This window comes from Mus pahari, chromosome 5 (genome assembly GCF_900095145.1).
Source record: "Mus pahari chromosome 5, PAHARI_EIJ_v1.1, whole genome shotgun sequence".
Taxonomy (NCBI): Eukaryota; Metazoa; Chordata; class Mammalia; order Rodentia; family Muridae; genus Mus; species Mus pahari.
Genome location: NC_034594.1, coordinates 164,936,117 through 164,958,282, shown reverse-complemented (window position 1 = coordinate 164,958,282; position 22,166 = coordinate 164,936,117). Strand labels below are relative to the sequence as shown.

Below are 22,166 nucleotides of genomic sequence, written 5' to 3'. Positions count from 1 at the left end.
TTCCTTTCTTCCTTTCTTCCTTTCTTCCTTTCTTCCTTTCTTCCTTTCTTCCTTTCTTCCTTTCTTCCTTTCTTCCTTTCTTCCTCTTCTCTCCTCTTCTCTCCTCTTCTCTCCTCTTCTCTCCTCTTCTCTCCTCTTCTCTCCTCTTCCCTTCTCTTCCCTTCTCTCCTTCCTTCTTTCTCTCTCTCTCTCTCTCTCTCTCTCTCTCTCTCTCTTTTGATTCTGGCTAGGGCCTTGAGCATACTAGGCAAATAATTTTTTTTTAAAGATTTATTTATTTTATGTATATGAGTACACTGTAGCTGTCTTCAGTTATACCAGAAGAGGGCATCAGTTGGTTGTGAACCACCATGTGGTTGCTGGGAATTGAACTCAGGACCTCTGGAAGAACAGTCACAACTGCTGAGCCATCTCTTCAGCCCAGCAAATACTTATTTTTGTTGTTGTTTGTTTTTTTTAAATCTTAACCTGCCATGTACTGTTTTTCCTAGTTAGCTTTACTGGGCTAAAAGTCCTTTGCCTTGCTGGGCACAGTGGCACACTTTTAATCTCAGCACATGGAAGGCAGGGGCAGAAGGATGTCTGTGAATTCAAGGCCAGTCTGTTCTTCATAGTAAGTTTTAGAACATTCAAAGTTAAATAGAAAGACCCTGTCTTGAAAAACAAAAACAAATAAAAAGAAACTTACATTGCTGTAATTTTTAAATGTTTGGAGGTTCTTAGTGCTGGTTTTCTTTGCATTTAAATTTTTAGAGGAAAATGGTTTTGTTTATTGCATGTTTTAATTATAAACATTTGGCTTATTTACTATAGAAATGTGAGAAGAGTCCTAAGGATATAGCACAGTGGTTGAAATGCATGCCTAGGATAAACACTGGCCCAGTTTATCCCCAGCACTATATAAAACCAGCTGTGGTGGTATGTGCCTCTAATTCTACCACTTGCTGAAGGTAGAAGCAGGAGGATCTAGTCTTGCAGTACTGGGCATTGGACTTAGTGTCTCCTACCTGTGCTTTGCTACTGAGTCCTGTCCTTAGTCTGGACCTTTTTCTCTGTAACGTAACTCTGGATTCACATTAGTTTCTTGGATATATAGCACTCAGTATTGAATAATCCTTTGACAGACATTTCAATGGTTCCATGTTATTTCTTACCATAATTCAGGCTGCTCTCAACATCTTTCATTTATATCTTGGTGCAGTATTTTAGAGTAAGTTCTAGAACTGGGTATTTTAGAATTCTCCACGGTAACTTCTAATTATGATAGAAATCTATTTTAAGGAATTGGCTCATGTGATTACCCAGTGGGCTGCAGTCTTCGAGTCTAAAGGTGATCAGGCAGGAGCCCCCGAGGAGCCACTATTATAGCTAGAGCTCACAGATGGTTGCTGGAAGTCTTCCCCTTAGGCCAGAACTGCCTCCTGTGTTTACTCCAAGCCTCCTACAAAGGGAGGAGCCACCCCATGAGGAAGTCCAGGAGATAGCTCAGCCGGTAGTGTCTGCCTAGCATGCACAGAGTCCTGAGTTCCATCCTCAGCACTGTATTTACTAGGCAGAGATGGAGCATAGGTAGACTCCTAACAAGCAGGAGCTAGAGATGGGAGGATCAGAAGTTCAAGGTCATCCTGAGCTAATAGTCAATTAAGACACTAAACCAGAGAAGACCCTGACTCAAAAATAAAATAGTCACTTGACTTCCTGCCTGGAAATCCACCATTTGGAGCATAAATTTAATCTGCTAATATCCCGAGTAAAGTTGAAGCCTGCTCTAGGCCTGAAGCCCAGCCTAGTTACAGGGTTTACTTCATCACTCAGGTCTGCAGTCAGACTCGGTTCTGAACAGTCACATTAAGAATAATGGCGTATACCTTTAATCGCAGTACTCAGGAGGCAGAGGTAAGTTTGAGGCCAGCGTGGTCTACAAAGGGAATTCTAGGACAGCCAGGGCTACACAGAGAAACTCTGCCTGAATGAATGAATGAATGATAGCAGTGAGCATTAATGTTTGATTTTGTCAACATTTAGTTATGTGTAAATTATTTTTGAAACAGCTTCACTCTGTAGGCCTGGAAATTGCTATGTTAACCAGGATGGTCTGAAACTTCTCCCTTTTCCCCAGCTCCACCACACTCCATAAATTTCACAAAATGTTGTTTTTCATTGTTTTAGACATGTCTCTAGCTGACAACTCAAAAGAAAAAGATGGTGAAGAGCCACCTGGTGTATCACAGAAATCCTCAGAGGAGTTCACAGATGTGAAACACGAGTCACTGTTCAGCCTGGAAACTAATTTCCTAGAAGAGGATAGTGGGGGCAGTTGTTCCCAGAGAACATCCCAAGGTGAGAGAGCCTCCTGTTGCCCCAACCCTCGAGTGTGATAGGGCTGTGCACTGATTGTGTTAGGCTCTTGACTGACAGAGTGCAGTAGAAACAGCTAGGTGGTAATCACACAGGGAGCTGGAAGAGATACCTCTCACATGTGTATGCTTTTCAGTAGTTAGTGTGGAGATGAGTACTGACTAGTTGGAGAGGAGGCTGGAGGGGGAAGTGGGGAGGCCAGTCCCCAGGCCTCAACTCTCTAGACTTGGACTCTGACAAAGGCTTTGCCCTCCTAATGGGCAGAAGAGAAGGGAGAAAGTGCTCTACCCCGCTCCGCAAGGCTTCTTCATTGGAGCAGTACCTTTTCAAGTTTGTGAGGCCCAAGGATGGCCAGTCTGAGTATTTGTATTACTAAGAGGAGCACCAAAGCCACCCCTCCCCTCCCACCCTCATGGTCACCATGCCTGTGATCAAATGGCAGCCAGCTGGACATGAGTTGCTGTAATACAGTTTATGCTGATGGGAAGGCCAAGCTGGTGTCAGTCTTCTCTGCCTTTCCCAGTTTTCTGCAGCTGCACTTTAGCGTGGGTGAAGCTGAGTCCTTATGTGGCCTAGTTAGATCTGCTGGCTTTTAGTGGGAGGATAAGTAGAGGTAGAATTTGTGGAATCTTAGCAGAAACCACATTCTAACCATGAACCATGACAGTGTGGGAGCCTGGACAAAAGCAGGAAGCCGGCTTTTCTGAAGCCTCTGCACATTGGCCGTGCAGATGGGTTGGCCTAGGCTGGTTGCTTTTGTTGTTTTGGGCATTTACTGCAGGTGCATGCCACCTACTTCACCTTGCTGCTACTCAGTGAGAGAGCACAGAGGGAGGTCTGGGGGTCACCTGAGTGCAGTGGACTACATGGCCAGAGTTGAGGGTCATGTGTGTGCAGTGGGTAACATTTGTGTCATTTCTAGTTCAGGTGAATACTGAGAATTATTAGTGTGTCTTGCTGTGCAGAATGCATGGAGCCTGCTCTCAGGAATCTTGCCATCTACCAGATAAGACAGGAACATGTGCTGGCTTGTTTAAATGTACGACACATGATAGGGGCTAAAAGAGCTGTGACTGTCCACAGAGAACCAGCTCTGGCCTTTCCCTGTGGAGCACCTCTGTGAAGGAATAACACTGCACAGCTGAATGTGAAAAGAGAGGACTTTTGGTGCAAAGGAAAGACTCATAAGCAGAATTTAGGGCTATGTTCAGAAGTCACTGAAGAGGTGGGTTTAGGTGCAGTGGTCAAAGCCTGAACTTTGGGCTGAGATGCCATGTGATGAGTGTATGCTTTCAATGCTCAGCTCCTCAGATGAGGTTGTGGTGCTGGAGGATGGGGACGGGGGCTGGACAGAAGGGTGAGGAGTCAACACTGGGAAGATCAGCAGGTCAGTCTCAACAGAGACCAGAGATGGACTTGTCACTTTCCAGGTGACTAGAGATGAGTCTGCCACTCTGAGGAGACTAGAAAGCCCCACCATTGCTCACTGTGCCGATCACTGTGTTCTGAATTAGATCCGTTTCAACAACATGTCAACAAAGAACTGAAAGAGAAGGAAATTGAAGCTGCTGCTTCCAGCCCTCCAGCTACCCAGCAATTGAAAGTACGTACTGCTCGGTCCCCAGGCACAGGAGAGAGCCCCACGGAAACTGCAGTCTTTGGCTTACTGTCATATTGTTATTCACAATGAGTTTCACTTTGACAGACATTGAGCTTGTGTCAGTCCTTTTGCCCCAGACTCCCAAGTGTTAGAATCTGGGTGTTCATTTGAAGTAATTGCAGACACATGTTTGGGTGTAAGAAGTCAGTCAGAGATGTCTCTTGTACTTTTTCCCAGTTTTGCCCTTGGTACCATGTAGCAGAGTACAGCACAGTATCGAGACCAGAGAATGGACAAAGATGCCATTTGTTGCTGCATGCTAGGCTAAGTACTCTGTCCCCATGGCATTGCATCTAGACTCAGATATTCTGTACAGGGTTGTCTTCTTACACAGTCCCATTCCTACTAGCACAGTCAGGTTTTGGAACTCCACAGCACTGTGTGGCTTCAGTAGCAGGGTCTCACTAGGCAGTCCTGTCTGGCCTCAAAATCACAAGAGATCCGCCTGCCTCTTCCTCCCCAGCACTGACATTAAAAGTGGCACCATCTCTGGCTCTGTTGCTCCTTTTCACCATACCCACTTTCACACTCCTCATTTCTAACCCCATAACCTTCTGATCTCGTTTCTGTTTCTGGGAGCTTGTCAGTTCACTGTTAAGTAAGTGGAGTCACCATGATGGGACCTCTGAGGTGAGCTGCTTCATTGAGCACAGTTCTCTGGAGAGTTGCCAGGCTGCTCAGTTTCTTTGCCTCATTTCTTTTACTGCCAAAGTTACTCTAATTCTAGATTGACATTTTTTTTTATATAGTGAAAACTTTCTAAACATTTACATCACAAAGTAGCATCCCTTGAGTCCTACTAGGTACATCTCTAAGAGAGAGAAAGCAGTGGAGAGTGAGGAAGGAAGAGGACAGATAATTCTAAGACAGACACACCCTTGTGACTTATCACATTGCTGACGTTATTTGAACAGTTCTAAAGTCATTTTGACTCTCCCTAGACCTGTTCCTTGGGACAGTGAGGGAAATACTAGAGACAGAACTCAGGTATGAAGTCAGGCTCCAAGCTGCCCACTGCTTGTGTAACTGTTATCTGGACCCTCTTGCCTCTGGGTGAGAGAAGGGGATGAACTGTGAGTCATCAATTACTCTGAATGTCGTGCGATGTTACTCATGTCTTACTTAACTCTCTTGATCTGTCTGCCCATAGTGGCCAGTCCTGGGACATCTTGTCTTTTCATCAAAGTTCCAGAAGATGGAAACATTTAAACCTCCAAAGGATATTGACCTAAAGTCACTTCATCTTCAGAAGCCTCTAGAATCCACCTGGGCAAAAACCAATAGCCAATTTCTCTCTGGTCCTCAAAAATCAAATAGCTACTTTACCCCACTCCAGAAAGAGCTGTTCTTAATTATGAATTCTTACCGGGACCTGTTCTACCCTGAGAGGACTGCCCTGAAGAACGGAGAAGAAGTCCGCCATGTATACTGCCTGCATGCCATAAACCACGTCCTCAAAGCCAATGCTCAGGTGCTGGCTAACAACAGTAGGCGCCGAAACCAGAAACTTGGGGTGGGTGAAGATGATGACTTCAGGGACCAAGGGCTTACCAGGCCTAAGGTGAGTGGCAGCAGGAGAGATTTGCTGTCGAGAAGGCAATGAGGCACTGCTGAGTCATGAGTGTGTTGAAAGCCGACTAGTGAGTCCTCTGTGAGCAGTTGAGTGATACAGGCAGTGCAGGACAGTGAAAGGGGCTTCAGGGATGAACCCCAAGCACACATAAGCACCTCATTGCTGATGATCTCTTTTGGCTCACTAGAACCCAGTGAATGTTTTTATCCGGTCCCTATGTGCAATAACTTTTATGAACTCAGATTCATAGAAGGCCCTGCTAAAGTGAACAGGGGAAAGAGTAGCAGAGGGGCTGAAATCAGGCCTTCCACCACGCCACGTAACAGAGGGACTGAAATCAGGCTTTGCAACATGCCACATACACAGAGGGGGCTGAAATCAGGCTTTCTACCATGCCATGTAACAGAGGGGGCTGAAATCAGGCTTTGCACCACGCCATGTAACAGGGGCTGAAATCAGGCTTTGCACCACACCACATACACAGAAGCCTTCAAAAAAGATCGGTTCTGTTGTAGGCTTCCTGCTGCTTAAAGTAAAGGTTGTATTTACTTGTGCTTTCTAGTGTGTCCTCTGGCACATTTGAAGTTCTAGCAGGAAAGGAGATGAATTTAATTCTGTGCACATTTTTCATGATGCTGAGGCCTTGTTCTCACACTTGCCTCGCCTGTCTCTGCAGAAGGTCGTTTTCAGACTTCTGTTGAATTCAATAGGATTCAAGGGTGGGTGTAAATATTAATGTGGCTCTTACAAGCTTTTAAAGTCTGGCAGTTTGATAGCTGGGGCGACAGAGTGTGGACACTTACTTGGTGTCACCACCGGGACAGTAATCCAGCCTCTTAAATCATGGTCTGGCATACAGGGCAATTACTTACTCCTTTGAACAGCTGATTGCATTTCTAGGAGGCTACCTCAGATGCGTGGGTCTAACAGTTGAGGCTGTCTATCTCTGTGTACTCTATATGAGAGTCAGGTTTATGATTGGAATCTAATGGTTTGACTACGGTCACACCATTGAGTCTATTATTTGAACAAGAATAACGGGTAGTTAGAAATTAGCTCTTTATTAACCATCTTCTGATTTTCTGTTCAGCAGAAACTTTATACATTTATTTTTAGATTTATAATTTTATGTGTATGAGTGTTTTGCCAGCATGTATGTATATGCACCACATACACGCCTTGTGCCTATGGAAGTCAGAGCCCATGGGACTGGAGGTAGGATGGTTGTGAATGATGAGAGCCAAATTCTGGACCTTTGCAGGAGCAATAAGTGCTCTAAAACACCGAATCATCTTTTACGCACCATCTTTGAGCATTTTAATGAGGCTTGAGAAATTGAGTCCTGATTTTCCAGTTCAGAAATTTGTCATCACTGGATACAAAAACTTATTCTAGAGTATATACTACTACTACTGCAGCTACTACTAGTGGTTTGTAACCCTTTTCTGAATTTTTTTCTTCCTCTGTCTCTTTTTTTATTGGTGTGACAAAACATCATGACTAAGGCAACATATAAAAGAAAGCATTTAATTGGACTTACTATCTCAGAAGGGCAGAGTCTGGGGATAAAAGAGAGATGGCGTCAGGAACACTGAAAGCTCACATCTTGAACCACAAGTAAGCCTGAAAGAGGCACAAGCAGCATGTCAGAAGACTTCTGAGTCCACCCTCTGTGAGACATGGCCTCCCAACAAGTCTGCACCTCCTAATCCTTCCCAAACAGTTCCATCAGCTGCGGACCAAGCATTCAAATGTATAAGCTTATAGGAGCCGTTCTCATTCAAACTACTACACTCTATATTTGTTTGAGTGGGTCTTGCTTTGCCTTCAAAGACCTTAATATATTTCTGTCCTTGAGCTTCCACTGCTGCTATGGGCATTCCTTATACTGAAAGGTATTTCTAGGTTTTGCTTGAGAAATATCTCCCATAGAGCCATGGGGCTGAAACTTTCTAGGATGGGTTTGTGTGAATTCAGGAACTTGGCTTCTGGTGCTGAGCCAGGTATTTTGTCCAGATACTTACCTCTGTCCTGCCATTGCCTCCCACAGGTACTTATAGTGGTGCCCTTCCGGGAAGCTGCCCTTCGGGTGGTCCAGCTCTTCATCAGCCTCCTTGAAGGGGACAGTAAGAAGAAAATCGTTGTAAGCAATAAAAAGCGGTTTCAAGGGGAGTATGGATCCGATCCTGAGGAGAGACCTCCCAACCTGAAAAGGCCTGAGGATTATGAAGCTGTGTTCATGGGCAATATTGATGACCACTTCAGGATTGGTAATGGCTCCCGTCAAGGTGGAGATCCTTGAGAAAGCTGGAGGGGGTCCCTGACTCAGTCATTTATCAGAGTTGTGTGATTTTGAGGCCTCCTGCCTTGATTAATGGGTGGAGACTCCAAAACCATGTAGAAAGGCCTTGTGGAAATGGTTTGGTTGTAACTGGTCCACATTATGCAATCTCTGGGTTTCTCAGAGAGTTGGAGGAGGCTGTGGGTAAGGCTGGGTCTCCATCCTTCTGTAGAGCACCCACCCAACCTTGGCATGCACCCAGCTTTCATGTCTGCTTGTCTCTTTCAGCTTCCTTTACCTGTATGTTTAAGTTCTTGGGAAAGTGTTCATTGCTTATATTGGGCCTCATTTACAAACATATACTGAGCATGGGTAAGAACCTGGGGATTAGAAGCTAAAAGTTTGTCTGTTGAAGAGAGTCCAGCCTAGGATACAGCACTGGTGACAAGCACTGATGACTGGAAAGGGAGTTGACAAATGCTTTTTCAGGAGTGGCAATACTTCAGAGGAGCATCCGTCTCTACGCCCCGTTTTACTCCTCCGACATCCTCATTGCCTCCCCCCTGGGCTTGAGAACCATCATTGGTGGTGAAGGAGAGAAGAAGAGAGATTTTGACTTCCTGTCTTCTGTTGAGCTTCTCATCATTGACCAGGCTGACATTTACCTGATGCAGAACTGGGAACATGTCTTGGTAACGCTGGGTTTCCCCTTTGGAGGAACAGTGTCCTTGGTCAGCACATGTTAGATAGTTCAAGTCTAAAGCAGCTTTTGTGGCATGCATCTAATCAAGCCAGCTTGCGGAGAGCACAGCTTGGTTTGGAAGTAGAAAGTCACTCTAAATCTTCCAGTTGGTGAAATTCTTCTGTTGTTCTTCTACCAACGGGACAGTCAATTGTTAAACTACCAGAGAGGGGGAAATTCTTCACTGTTTTCAAAATTTCCCAAAAGAGTTCTCCCCCTTCAAAGGTCTCTTTCTAGTAAGGACAGTTAGGTGAGTGGATGGAAATCCTCAACACGAACCTGTTTGGAGACAAGCCCTCACATAGTTCTCAGTCAAGATGGGAAAAGATAGCATAAAGTGTCTTTTTGGAAAGGGGCAAGGGCTTGCTATGTAGCCCAGGCTGTCCTCAAACCCTATCTTCCTGCTTCAACATGTGGAAGGAAGGAGTACTGGTTTTATAGATATGCACCTGTACCCAGCTGCCTCATATTTCTTGTTGGGTGGGGGTGGGGGGTTGGTTTTTAGAATTTTTTTCAAGATTTATTTATTTTATGTATATGAGTATACTGTAGCTGTACAAATTATTGTGAGCAGCGTTCATGTGGTTGTTGGGAATTGAATTTAGGACCTCTGCTCACTCTGGTCAACCCCGCTCACTCTGGTCGGCCCTGCTTGCTCAGTCACTGCTCCCTCCGGCCCAAAGGTTTATTTATTATTATAAGTGAGTACACTGTAGCTGTCTTCAGATGCACCAGAAGAGGGCATCAGATCTCATTACAGGTGGTTGTGAGCCACCATGTGGTTGCTGGGATTTGAACTCAGGATCTTTGGAAGAACAGTCAGTGCTCTTAACCGCTGAGCCATCTCACCAGCCCCCCTTATTATTATTATTATTATTATTATTATTATTATTATTATTATTATTTTTAAATTTAGAAGTTTTATTTGCTTGTTTGTATGTCACATGTGTTTGTCTATTCGAGAAGAAGGCATATGATCCCCTGGAAAAGAGCCACTCACTATGGGTTCTAGAAATAGAGCATAGGTCCTCTGAAAGAACAGCAGGCACACGCTCAGCCCTGACTAGCATTTCCTACGTGGACCTTGTTTTCTGGGAAGTGTTTCTTGTCAGGCTCTAGTTTTATAGGCATTAGAACTATTCTTATCTCAGAGCTATGATTCTTCTAAGACAGATGATAGCTCACCTCTGCTTTCACCTAAAGACTTAAGAGTTTTACAGGAAGTTTGGGTACATCAACGACAGTTGATACTTATGAAGTGAAAATGAATCTGTAGCAGTTGTGACCCTTGGAGTATGTCCTACAGTGTGTTAAAATGCAGCTGAAATGGATAAGGCAAGCCAGGTGTGGCAACTCACACCTGTAAGCCTGAGGTGCAGGAGCTGTTACAGTACGTTCATGGCCAGACTGGACTACAGGATTCCAGGCCAGGTAGAGTTTACACAGCAAGACCCTGTCCCAAGACAGAAGAACCAGAAAAGGTTGTTGATGGATGATAGCATGTTCTTTAATTTGAGGCAGAGCTCTTAGCCGCTAGTGGTATTGTTTTAGGTTTCTTGTTGTTTGCTATGCTGGGAATTGAACATAGGGTCTTGGGCATGGTGGGCAAAATCTTGTCACTAAACTATCCCTGTCACTGGTATTTTGAGATCCAGTCATTGAAGGGCAGAGGTTCTGCTTCCCATGTGGCTTCCCTTTTTGTCTAAGTCTGGGACAGCAGCCTCCAAAGTAACCAGTCTGCATTTCACAAGTCCCTTTCTTATGAGCCATGTTTCTTTACACTTTGAATTTTGTTACTGGTTTTTCTCTGTTAATGTGTAAAGTGATGGGTTTTCTGTGACCCTCTCACACCTGTACACCTGTGTGTCATATTTGCCGTGTTTACTCTCCTCTCTCCTCCCGCCCACTGGTCCCTTCAGTAGTTGTTGTGATCTTTGAGACGGTGTCACTCTGCAGCCTAAGCTGCTCTCAAGCTCACTATATAGCCCATCCTGGCCTCACATCCTCCAGACTGCTGGAGTTTCAGAGTGCCCCACTATGCCTAATTCTAAAAATTCCTTGTAAAGGAATTCCAGTAGCTAGCCTATATTCTTTGGAAGGGCCTGGGGATAACCAGTTTGTGCTTATTTTCTTACTAGAGTGTTCAGCTGACCTTGAGCAGGTCACCATCTGAGCCTTATTTTTTTACTGTCATTTGGGAGATGGTAACACATACTTCATGAGGTACAGGGGATGATGGGTTATTAATGTTTATGGGTGCTCAACTCGCATGCTTTGTAGACACTAATGTGATATTTTGCTCCAAGCATTTGATGAACCACATGAACCTGCTACCCTTGGACTCACATGGGGTGGACTTCTCAAGAGTACGCATGTGGAGCCTCAATAACTGGTCCAAGTACTACCGCCAGACCCTGCTCTTTGGTGCCTTGCAGGATGCTCAGATCAACTCTGTGTTCAACAAGCACTGCGTCAATGCTCAAGGCCAGGTGAGTCCTGTGTCCTCAGATTGTCCTGAATCTTAGACTAGCTTGGGTCATGAAGTGCCAAAGTTAATGGCACGTGATCAACAAAGGATGCCTGCCTCCTGAAGTTGTTAATCTCCTGGCAGGTGGCTGTGAGGAATGTCCCCATGACGGGCTCCATCAGTCATGTGTTGGTGCAGCTCCCTCATGTCTTCCAGAGAATGGAAGCACAAGACCTATCTTCAGTGATCGATGCCAGGTAACGCTACCCACACCCACAGAGCCTCATCTAGAGATCTAGATTGGGATGCATATTTAGCATTGGACTCAGTGATTGCTGATTATCAGTTTAGGTCCCCAAACTGAACTCAGCCAGGCCCTTGACAGAGAAGGAATCAAGCCTGCTAAAAACTGGGGCTTGGTCTTCATATTACAGCTAGAAGCAAGGTTGGGACACTGCAAAATCACACCATTGCTGCTGTGGCCTATGGAATAATCCATACCATTTCACTTAATTATAAGCCCTTCAGAGAAGAGCAGATTGTCTGGTTCCCTACATGTGCCCTCTGTGGGCATGTGCTTAATCGTGTCTTAGACAGGCAAGGCTTATTTGCTGCTGAGTGAATGAGGGGCTAATGTGAAGTACATTAGTTCTGTGGCATATATGGAACCAAGTCTGCCTTTATACTTAACTGTTAGCACTTCATTTTCTACATGTTTATCAGTTTTATCCTTATGTAGTCTTTGAAAAGAAGCTGTCATTGGCCTCAAGGGATCTCTTGGGCTGTGCCTTGCTGACCCACACTGTTGCTACCCTACTGTGAGTTCAGCTGTAGACTGTTAACCTTGTCCTTGGCCTTTCCTAATCAGGTTTCACTTTTTCATAAACAAGATTTTGCCTCAGTACCGGGATGCTGTCATGTCTCACACACTCATCTATGTCCCCTCCTACTTTGACTTTGTGCGTCTCCGAAATTACTTCAAGAAGGAAGAGCTGAACTTCACACACATCTGCGAGTATACGCAGAAGTCTGGGATCTCCAGGGCTCGACACTTCTTTCTCCAAGGAGAGAAGCAGTTTCTGCTCCTCACAGAACGCTTCCATTTCTACAAAAGGTAAGACAGTCTAGGCTCCACCCACTGAGGGACCTGGGCAGGCTCTGTGGAAAGCCACAGGAGTTGATTGTCCTGCTTCTGCCTCCCGGTTGCTGAGATTACAGGCACACACCTCCACACTTGGCTGATATTTCTGTCTTATTAAATTGCCATAATATATACCAACAAGGATCTGCCAGGCACACAAAGCCCTCCAAGCTCAGAGGGACATTGAGCCATGCACCATGACCATGTGGCCCTTTTCATTTATGCTGGTATCAGAGTGGTGTTTTCCAAGTGTGTGTGTTTTCCTGGATGATGAGGGAGGAATCCTAGCAGCCTGGGTGGTCTCAGCAGATTAGGCATGGCAACTTTTAAAATATTTTAGTGTTACACAAAGATGTAGCATTGCATGTAATAAATTGCTGAAAAATAATTATGTTTGTTTCTGGCTTCATTCTTGGCAACCTGGCTGCTTGTCCAGGGAGCTCATAAGTGCCTGTTGCTGCTTCATTGTGTCAGAGTTGTTTCCATTTATAGTGGCGGTTCACTTACTGAAGGTCTTGGCTTTCTATCATTCTAGCAAATGGAAGCATACTGTCTGTATGGCTGGAAATTTTGTGATTATAGCCATTTCAAGTTTTTAAACTGAGCTAGGCACTGCTTTCAAGTGTCACAGCAGCTTTTCAAAGAGAGGGCATGTGTAAAAGGAGCCTGGAGACAGAGCAGTCCCTGTGCAGCTCTGTTCACATTCTGGCCAAGTCTAAAGCACGGTGTAAAGACAAGGCTCAGCCTGTGCCGCACGCTTGCAGGGTAAAGATGGTCTGCAGTGCAGCCGTGCACACATCTCTGCCATGGTTAATGACCTCAGGGTTTCTGAGTGCCAAAACATTACCAAGGAGGGGCTGGAGAGGTGGCTCAGTGGTTAAGAGCACTGGCTGCTCCTCCAGAGGTCCTGAGTTTAATTCCTAGCACCCACCTGGCAGCTCACAGTCCAGTGCCTTCTGCTGGTCTACATGCATACTTGCAGACAATGCACTTGAGCATATAAAACTCACCTTTAATCACAGGACTCGGGGAGGCAGAGGCAGTCGAATCTCTGAGTTTGAATCTAGCCTGGTCTGCAGAGTGGGCTACAGAACAGCCAGAGCTACACAGAGAAACCTTGTCCCTAAACAAAACAAAACAAAACAAAACAAACAGGCAAGTTACCAAGGACATGGTGAACATTTTGGTCTGTAATTTCTTTGGATCCAGTTTTGTATTTAACCTGAAAGGCGAAAACACCAAAAGGAATATGCTAGAGATGGAACCCAGAGCCTGGCATGTGCTAGGCAGGCTCTCTTCCACTGAGCTCAGCCTGGCATTAGAGTGTGTGTGTTATTAGACAGGGTCTTAGGGTTCTGTGACTCCATGTCTAGGTTCTTGTCTCAGACATGTCTTCAGACAGAGCTGAAAAAGACAGAAAAGCAAAAATAAAGATAGATTTGTTACAAGTGATGGTGAAGGAAGAGTACTACCAGAGTGGAGCAGGCAGCAGCAAGATCCAAGTGGAGAGGGTCTGCACCCCAGGGGTGGAATGCAGTGAGCCCTTCAAGGACAGGTAAAGGCCTTCACTTTATTTGTACCCAACACATTCTAAAACTGGCCTTTTTCTCCTTCTTACAAGCTGTGTGTTACAAGATTGAGGAGCCTTAGGTTGCTGGGCTGGCTCTGTTTGTCATAGTGGTATCCAGCAGGATGGTGGACAGTATTGAGAATGAAAGCAGAATGGTGGTGACTTAGAGCTGGGTGGGTGTTTGCTCGTGAGTTCTCTTCTAGGATGGCTCATCGTACTTTTGCTGCCCTTTGCTGCAGTGGGGCAGATTCCAAGCTTTGGACAAGTTGTAAACTCGATTGATGTAGGCTGCAGTGTAGGCTGCTGAGTATTCAGCATGGCTGTTGGGTGGGGCTGGGCCTTCCTGCACTTGTGTGAGTCCAGATTCTAGAAGTAATGGACATTAGGTAGGTCTGGTAGGTGCTCTCATTGTAAAAGAGAGTTTCTGATGAGTCAGTATATACTCTAGATACTGTTTGCAGTGTATAACCATTTGGTTGTTTAGTTATGAAACAGACCTCATTTCCTTTTAATGAGCATATAATTTTCTTTGTTTTTCAATTTTTTCAGTATGGGGTACCCTTCATATCTGTGGGTTCTGTATTTTCAGATTTAACCAACCATATATTGAAAGAGAATGTGTATCAGTACTAAAATGCAGACTTCTGTCTTGTCATTGTTCCCTAAACAATACAGTTTTTAAAAACTTTATTTCATGTGCATGAGTGCACATATGTGTATCCCGGCTGCCACTAGAGGGTGTCAGAAACCCTCAAACGGGAGGCATGGTCAGTTGTGAATGCCATTTGAGTGCTGGGAACCAAACTTGGGTCCTCTGGAAGAGCAGTGAGTGCTCTTAGCTATAGTTTAATAACTCTTCATGTAGCACTGACACTGTGTTAAGCAAGTATCAGGTTCTGTATAAATGCTGCCTGTGACAGAACTGAGCATCTGTGATCTTAGGCACATTAGAGGGATGCTAAAACCAGTTTGTCCTGGTTTCTGGACATACTGTGTGCACAGTTCTGCAAGCACATCCATATGCATGTATTCTGATGATATACCAACCTACTTGTTGCTTCACAATGGATTTTGAAAGGAAAACTTATCATAAAGGCTGCCTACAGCTAAAAGTGTGTACATACATTGACCTTGCCCCTTTGCATCTTCTCCACAATACCAATCAAGGGCTGGTATCCAGGAGGCTTTGAGTAACACACATACATACACACACACACACACACACACACACACACACACACACACACACACACAGAATGACAGGGTCTTTTTCTTGCTTTTTTGTGTTCCTTGTGGTTTCAATTGCGCACACTCTGAGGCGAATGGTCCTTATGGTCAGATGCACCTGGCCAGTAGTGTGGGTTGCTGTTTCAGTCTTGTCTGGATTTGCTAGTTGCCATAGCAACCTTCCATCTACCACAGGATTCAAACAAATTCCTGTAGCAGTTAGAAGGCTTAGCTTGGTGTCTGAGGTGCTGATGGATTTTCTGAGTACAACTGGTCTCTCAGGACAGAAGTACGCAGGTTCTATGTGAATATTGCATCATTTCTGAGCACCAGCAGTCACTGCTAAAGTGGGACTTGGTAGGTTTTTGGTGGTGGTGGTAATTTTTTGTGGGGTTGATTGGTTTTGTATTTAAGGCAGGGGCCCATGTAGCACAGGCTGACTTCAAGCTCTGTGTAACTGAGAATGTTCTTCTGACCCTTCCACCTCCACCTCCCAAGTGCTGACATCACAGGTGTGCATCCCATACTTGGCTTGCTGTTCGTCTTACTATCCCGTTAGGGCAGTGTCCTTCAGATCACTATAGATTCTTTAGTGTGGGAAGGGGACTCTAAAAAGGCGAATGGGTGCTGGAAAGATGGTTCATTGGGTATGAGAGCATGGGATTTGATTCCTAGCACCCACATGATGGGCGTACCCATCTGTAATTTCAGTTCCAGCTGATCCAGTCTCCTCTTCTGACTTCTATAGGCTCTCTCACACCGTACATATATGTACACTCACACACACATATACACACACATTTTTTTAAGCAAATTATATCATGGCAGGTCTCCAGAGAGACCAGGATAAGTTGTGTGATAAAGGAAAAGATGTCATCTGTAAATGAGGTAAAGTTCCCATTATAGTGTAACACTGTCTATGTACCAGACATTCAAACAGGAAGTTCAGAGCCTTATCAGCATGTCTGTTGCTGGGTCCCAGACATTTGACCTTGACTCCAGCTGTTCAGTGAGTGTCTGCAGTCTGCACCTTGAATCCCACAATGCTGAAGGGAATGGAGGTGGGGATTTGTGAGCTGCTGAAACTAACTGCTCTGTCCTGATGCTGAATGGAGCCTCAGGCAAGATCTTATAAGGTAATGAGAAAGGACCAGCAGGTGCTATTGGCATGGGTGCTGTTTATTTTATGTCCTGGCTCTGACCTTATCTCTGTTGATGACCTCATGCCTGATGATGAAGGGAATATTAAATTGTTAAGTGCATCATTTTTCTGGCAGAATTTTTTTTTAATCTTTATTTGGCACACACACACACAGGTGTCAATCAGAAGCTGACTATGGATCAGTTCTCTTCTGGTTTGTAGTCTCCAGGGATTGAACTCAGGATGGAGCTCAGGTTACCAGGCTCAGTGGACAGTCCCTCCCCTGAGGAGCTATCGATCCTCCTCTGAGCTCTTTTAGTTCTGGTCTGCTGCCTTCCCTTTACTTCAGCCCATGCAGAATGCCAGGTGGTGGCACACAGCTGTAACTCCCACCATTCTGGGAGGCTAAGATGGATTGTTGTGAGTCCTTGGTACCCCTGGTTTCATAATGAGTTTAAGGCCAGTGTAGGCTACGTAGTAAGACCTTGTCTCTAAAGAAATACAGGGCGGGTGAGGTAGCCCAGCCAGTAAAGGTACCTGGGGCTCCTGTGGTAAAAACAAGACAACTGACTCCTGTGGTGCGCACGCACACGCGCGCGCACACACACACACAGTAAAACAAAAATGTTTGTTTTAAAATAATCAGATGTTTGTAGCTCACCTGGTTGTGTACACTACAAATTCCAGGCCAACCAGGGCTCTGTCATGAGATTCTGCCCCATAAAAAAGAAATAGTGATGATAAAATAAATAAATATCAAGTTTAAAAATTGGGTTGGGCATCGTGGTACAATCTTTAATACCAGCACTCAAGAGGAGGTAGAGGCAGGTGGTTCCCTGTGAGTTTTGAGGCCAGCCTAATCTACTATCAAGTTCCAGGTCAGCAAATTCTTCCAGAAATTTTTTTAATAAATAAAAATTTCTGCCGGGCAGTGGTGACGCACATCTTTAATCCCAGCACTTGGGAAGCAGAGGCAGGTGGATCTCTGAGTTGAGGCCAGCCTGGTCTACANAGTGAGTTCCAGAACAGCCAGAACTACACAGAGAAACCCTGTCTCGGGGAAAAAATAATAATAATAAAAATAAATAAATACAAATTTCTGTTATCATTATCGTAAACTCAGCATCAGGAATTCAGTTTCGTTGTCACAAAAATAAACCGTCTAGTTCTTGGGTAATTTTCTGTCCATGGTTACCCTCACCCAGACATGTAGAGCCATGTGCCTGTGAGCTCCTGCTACTTCTTCATGCCCCCTTCCTTTCTCACAGGTACACAATAAAAGGCATCAGGAACCTGATATTCTACGAACTGCCAACATACCCTCACTTCTACAGTGAGGTCTGTAATATGCTGAGAGCCACCAGCAGAGGAGAGGAGGCTACGTGGACGTGCACCGTGCTGTATTCCAAGTATGATGCCCAGAGGCTGGCTGCTGTGGTTGGTGTGGAGCGGGCGGCACAGATGCTGCAGTCTCCAAAGAATGTCCACCTCTTCATCACCGGAGAAAAATGAGTGTGGAGCGAGACAGACTACATTGTTAGACTTCATAGACCTGATCCATTCACTGCCCCAGGAGCAGGCCCCAGGCAGTCTGCAGTCCTGTGTCACCAGTACAGTGTGCAGTGTGACCAGTGTGGGTAACCACAACTGTCAGGGTCAGGAGCAGTCAAAGGACTGCTACACTCAGAAACTCAAGCTTGTGCTTCCGTACTTTGTAAGCTATGACTTCTCAATTAGGATTTTAATTTTTTAATTTAATTTTTATTTTATGTGTACTGGTGTTTTGCCTGTGTTTATGTCTGTGTGAGAGTTTTGGATCCCCTAAAACAAGTTGCAAGCAGTTCTGAGTTATCATGTAAGTGCTGGGAATTGAGCCCAGGTACTCTGAAAGAGTAGTGTGCGCTAACCTACTTAGCCATCGCTCCAGCCCCATGGTGTCAATTTTTACTTGGGGAAGAATCTCTGTCTATTTTTCTTAAAGCATTGCCGTTATTGCCCGTGGGCCTGGCTGCAAGCGGGAGGCGTCTGGGGCTGTGTTCCAGTCTTGGCACTTTACTTTCCTAGCCAAACTTCCAAAAAAAAAAAAAAATTGTATTCCAACCTAGAAGAGTACATTTATTCACTGAGCTTTCTAGATTCTTCCTGGTGTTTTAATACCTAAGACATATGTTTACCAAACATGTCATATAAAGCAGCATTTATTTCTACAGTTCTAGTAACACCATTTGGGACCCAAGGTTGATTCTGTCCTCAGTACCAAGTTGGTTTTTGAATTGTGTAATAGGTGAAAATGAAAAGAAAAATCAAACTTTTAAAATCAAGAAGCATTATTTTAAACTCTATTATAAAACCAAACACTATTGCAAATAAGAACCATCACAGGTGACCCTTGCTTCAGCTTAACAGAAGGAAGCTTCAGACGACAGGAAGTGCAGGCCCGAGCCTGAGCTGCTGCAGAGTTGACTGCCAACCTCACGGGTGTGTGGCCTTGGTCTAGACAGCGAGAGGACACAGGCAGGACTGTAGGCTCCCATCGCACGTGCAGTGCCGTCTACTCTGTCTTGACCTTGGCACTGAGGCCAGGAAGTCCGTCAGATGTTCCGTAGGTGGGCCGCACCTCACTGGGCCCCGTCAGGCTGCTTGGCTTGCATTGCATCACTGTCTCCTGACCGACTGCCTGTCTGAGACAGGGTTTGACCAACTTCCACTCTAAAGTGAAAATTCAACTTCTACTTCATTCTCTTTAGTTTTTTTTTTTCTTTCTTTCTTTTGTTCGTTTTTTAAGATAAGAGTATTCACCCCAGGCTGGCCTAGGACTCATGGCAACCTCCCTGCTCTTGAAGTGCTGGAAACACGGGCTTGAACCACCATGCCTGGCCGTGCTTTATGTTTAATTTATAGACGTGGCTTCACCTTTCATTGAGTGGGTTATAATATTGCCATCATTATTTTTTTCAGGAACTAACCTACTCTCAGATATGACAGTGGGGTCACCGTCTGCTGGATCGCATGTCCTTCTCGCTCGTCCCCCTTTTACATGTGAATAGTTGTATTTCCTGACAGGTTTCTAGCCCTGACTGGTGAGGACAGCACTGTATTCCAGGTCTTGTCTTCATCCTGCCCTTCCATGTCCGGCCTGACCTTGACCTTGAATTCTTAATCTTTCTGCCTCCACCTCCCAAGAGCTATCACATTTTACAAAACTAATTGATTAATTAATCGTTTCACTTTACATCCTGACCACAGCTTACCCCCCTCCCCACCCCCCACCCCCCCCCCCGTCCTCTCCCCCACCTCCCACATCCCCTCTCCCAGCTTCTATGTTGGTAGTTTGCAATATCTCCTTTGTAGCCCACAGTGTCGGGAGTGATCCCAGTCTCAGGTAGGGAGGCACTCATCCAGAAAGAGAGACTTTCAGACTCTGCACAGTGGTCACAGCTACTCCAGCTCTTTTCTTTTTGAGGAAAAGGCATTGACTCTAGACTACAGTCACAGCTGGCTGCACCATGTATAATATTCGATATAACAAGATAATCAGAGCGCCTGAGGCAGAGACTTCATCCCTCTGCGGGCTTCCAAAGGAAGTGCAGATGGTCCAGGCAAGGTGGGGGTACATATCCCTACTCACTCACCTCAGGACTAAGTGGGGGCTCCAAAGCTTTGATTCCCTAATTGTACCCTCTGGGGGGGGGGGCAAGGAGACAGGCTGCTGAGGGCAAGGGAGAGGCAGAGAAGTCTGGCTGCCTTTTGCTGGGCCTTTCTGGAATCTGTCTTCAGACAGCCCAGGTTTAGATTTGTTGAGCCTATGGTCTCCAGATGACAAAAGGCCTGGGGAAAGAAAGCAGGTCTGGGAAGTTCTCCACACCCATCTGAAAAGCCATGGTATGTAAGTTCTAGGTGGCTGTGAGGTCCCAGAGGCTTTGCTGTGGAAGCCATACTGTGCAGGGTGCATCCTCTATGATCTGAGGCCTCCAGCCTTCCTCCCCTTTCCCCCACCCTCTGACCCATTTCCTAGATGCCTTTGGTTTGTGTTTGGTGTAAGTGACCCTGTACCTTTGACCATAGTGCTGTCATTCCTGTGGGGCTTGGGATCATGTAAGAGGACAGAGCTCAGAAGCAGGTGCTCAGTATCCTTATACTCTGGAGTCAGGACTAGGCTCTGAATGCCACCATTCTACAGAGATCTGAACCTGGGTTGGTGGGCAGATCAACCTGGCTGTCCCTTCACTACTGGAGGGAACATCCTGCTAGCCTGCTCTCCCCGTGGCTGACAGGTCAGGGGTGACCTGACCAAGCCATTGTGATTGTCAATCTTGGGCCTCTGCTTTGGGCTGTGGCCATTTGGGCACCATAGCCTCAGCTGGCATGTGGCAGGAAGGCTGTCTGCTGATTTCTGACTGGGGAGCTGCTCTGGAGCTGTCCATCTGCTTTCCTGGCTAAACCTGGCCAACCAGAGAGTTACAAGGGCATGCAGCATCCACCATCTTTGGTCTCATTGAACTGTTTCTTTCCCCAGCAGGGTCACACACTGAGATTTCCTGCTCTCACAGCTGATTGTCCATACAGACTCCCATAGATCAGGCTTCATGGTCTCTGTCCAGAGTCAGTCTGGAGTCTGGGGACAGACTGGCCTTACTCTGCCGGTGTTGCGCTTGCATAGTCCCTGTACAGGTCCTCAGTTACTTCCAGTGCCTGTGTTGGGTTTATTTTTGCTTTTTCTCCAGTGCTATATAAACAGCCTTCAGTGAGCTGCAGTCCCAGCCTTACTTAGCATTGTCGAGTAGGAGAATAATCTGCCCTATCCTTAGAAAGAAGCAGAGAGTGAATGTGGGAGATGCTGTCCACCCCTTATCAGAACCCAACTTTAGTGGGCAACATAGTGTCCGTTGAAATCTACATTTCCCATCACCCTTCTGGTGGTTAGACATGGTCAGTGAGACAAAGGTATGCTTCCCAAGGAGGGGACACCCAACCTCTGTGCAGGTCAGGTGCCCTGCATAGAGTAGATGACAACAGCTGCAGTGTAATCCTGCATAGTATGGTCACTTTACCTTTTTGTGAAGGTCTCCATCAGGACAGTGTCCCATGATGGGCGCACTTCAACAGTTTTCTATCTTCCTGTGTATGTTTAAAAAAAAAAGTCATCAATAAGTTAGAATCCGTAAGTCAGTGTCTGGGCTGTCACTGACCAGTGGCTCTAGGGACCTCCAGTTCTTCTGTCTAATTGGTGTGCTCTGTTCCGACTGGGTTTTTAGTCTGCACTGCTGCATGGAGATCCAAAGCTGCACAAAGATCCCTCATCCTCTCACCAGTCCTCCATGGTTTAAAGTAGCTGCTCTGCCCAGTGAGCCTCTTTTCTCCAAGGCAATTATTCTGACTTCCTTCAAGACTTTCTGAAGAGTTATGTGTTACTCAGTCTTTTTAAAGAGTAACCCATGCTCACTCAATACCAAAACAATAAAAATAAACCAGGCGTGGTGCCTGGGGCAGGAGGATCCTGACTAGAAGCTAGACTGGTCTGCATAGTGAGAGATCTTGTCTTAAAAGCAACATAAATAAATAAAGCCAACCAAAAAAATAATGCAAAACAAAACTGAAACATCCAGTGTGTGTGTGTGTGTGTGCATGTTGAGAAAGGGTCTCATGGTCTAAACTGGTCTTCACAACTCGCTCTCAAGGATGACCTTGAACTCACATCTCCCATCCTTCCCTCCCACTTAGTTTTTGGCAGTGGAAGAGAGAAATGTCAGCATAAGTGTGTGTGTGTGGGGGGGGAGAAGCAATTGGGAGTTGGATGAAAATAAAATTTCAGGACTGGAGAGAGAGCTCAGTGGTTGAGAGCACGTCCCAGCACCCACATTGTGACCTGAACTGATGCCCTCTTCTGGCTTCTGGAAGCACCTGCACTCAAGGCATACATTCACACAAAATAAGTCTTAAAAATCTTACACACACATAGCTAATTCTAAGCCAGCCAGGGCCACTTAGCAAGACCCTGTCTCAAAA

General features: G+C 45.5%; 1 protein-coding gene across 4 annotated transcripts in view; it reads left to right on the top strand.

Moving 5' to 3' along the window:
- The window catches only part of Utp25 (UTP25 small subunit processor component), a 22,008-nt gene extending 3,759 nt beyond the window's left edge, over nucleotides 1–18,249 (top strand). For 3 of the 4 annotated variants that reach the window (XM_021198300.2, XM_029539168.1, XM_029539170.1), the window contains exons 4-12: nucleotides 2,170–2,340; nucleotides 3,873–3,961; nucleotides 5,169–5,579; nucleotides 7,642–7,861; nucleotides 8,362–8,564; nucleotides 10,921–11,103; nucleotides 11,226–11,338; nucleotides 11,950–12,195; nucleotides 17,429–18,249. In XM_021198300.2, the coding sequence (XP_021053959.1) occupies nucleotides 2,170–2,340; nucleotides 3,873–3,961; nucleotides 5,169–5,579; nucleotides 7,642–7,861; nucleotides 8,362–8,564; nucleotides 10,921–11,103; nucleotides 11,226–11,338; nucleotides 11,950–12,195; nucleotides 17,429–17,672 (1,880 nt within the window). In that variant the 3' untranslated portion in view covers nucleotides 17,673–18,249. Of the gene's footprint in view, nucleotides 1–2,169; nucleotides 2,341–3,872; nucleotides 3,962–5,168; nucleotides 5,580–7,641; nucleotides 7,862–8,361; nucleotides 8,565–10,920; nucleotides 11,104–11,225; nucleotides 11,339–11,949; nucleotides 12,196–17,428 lie in introns of those variants that run through there. The other variant, XM_029539169.1, reaches the window with a different exon arrangement.
- The last annotated feature ends 3,917 nt before the right edge of the window (nucleotides 18,250–22,166 follow it).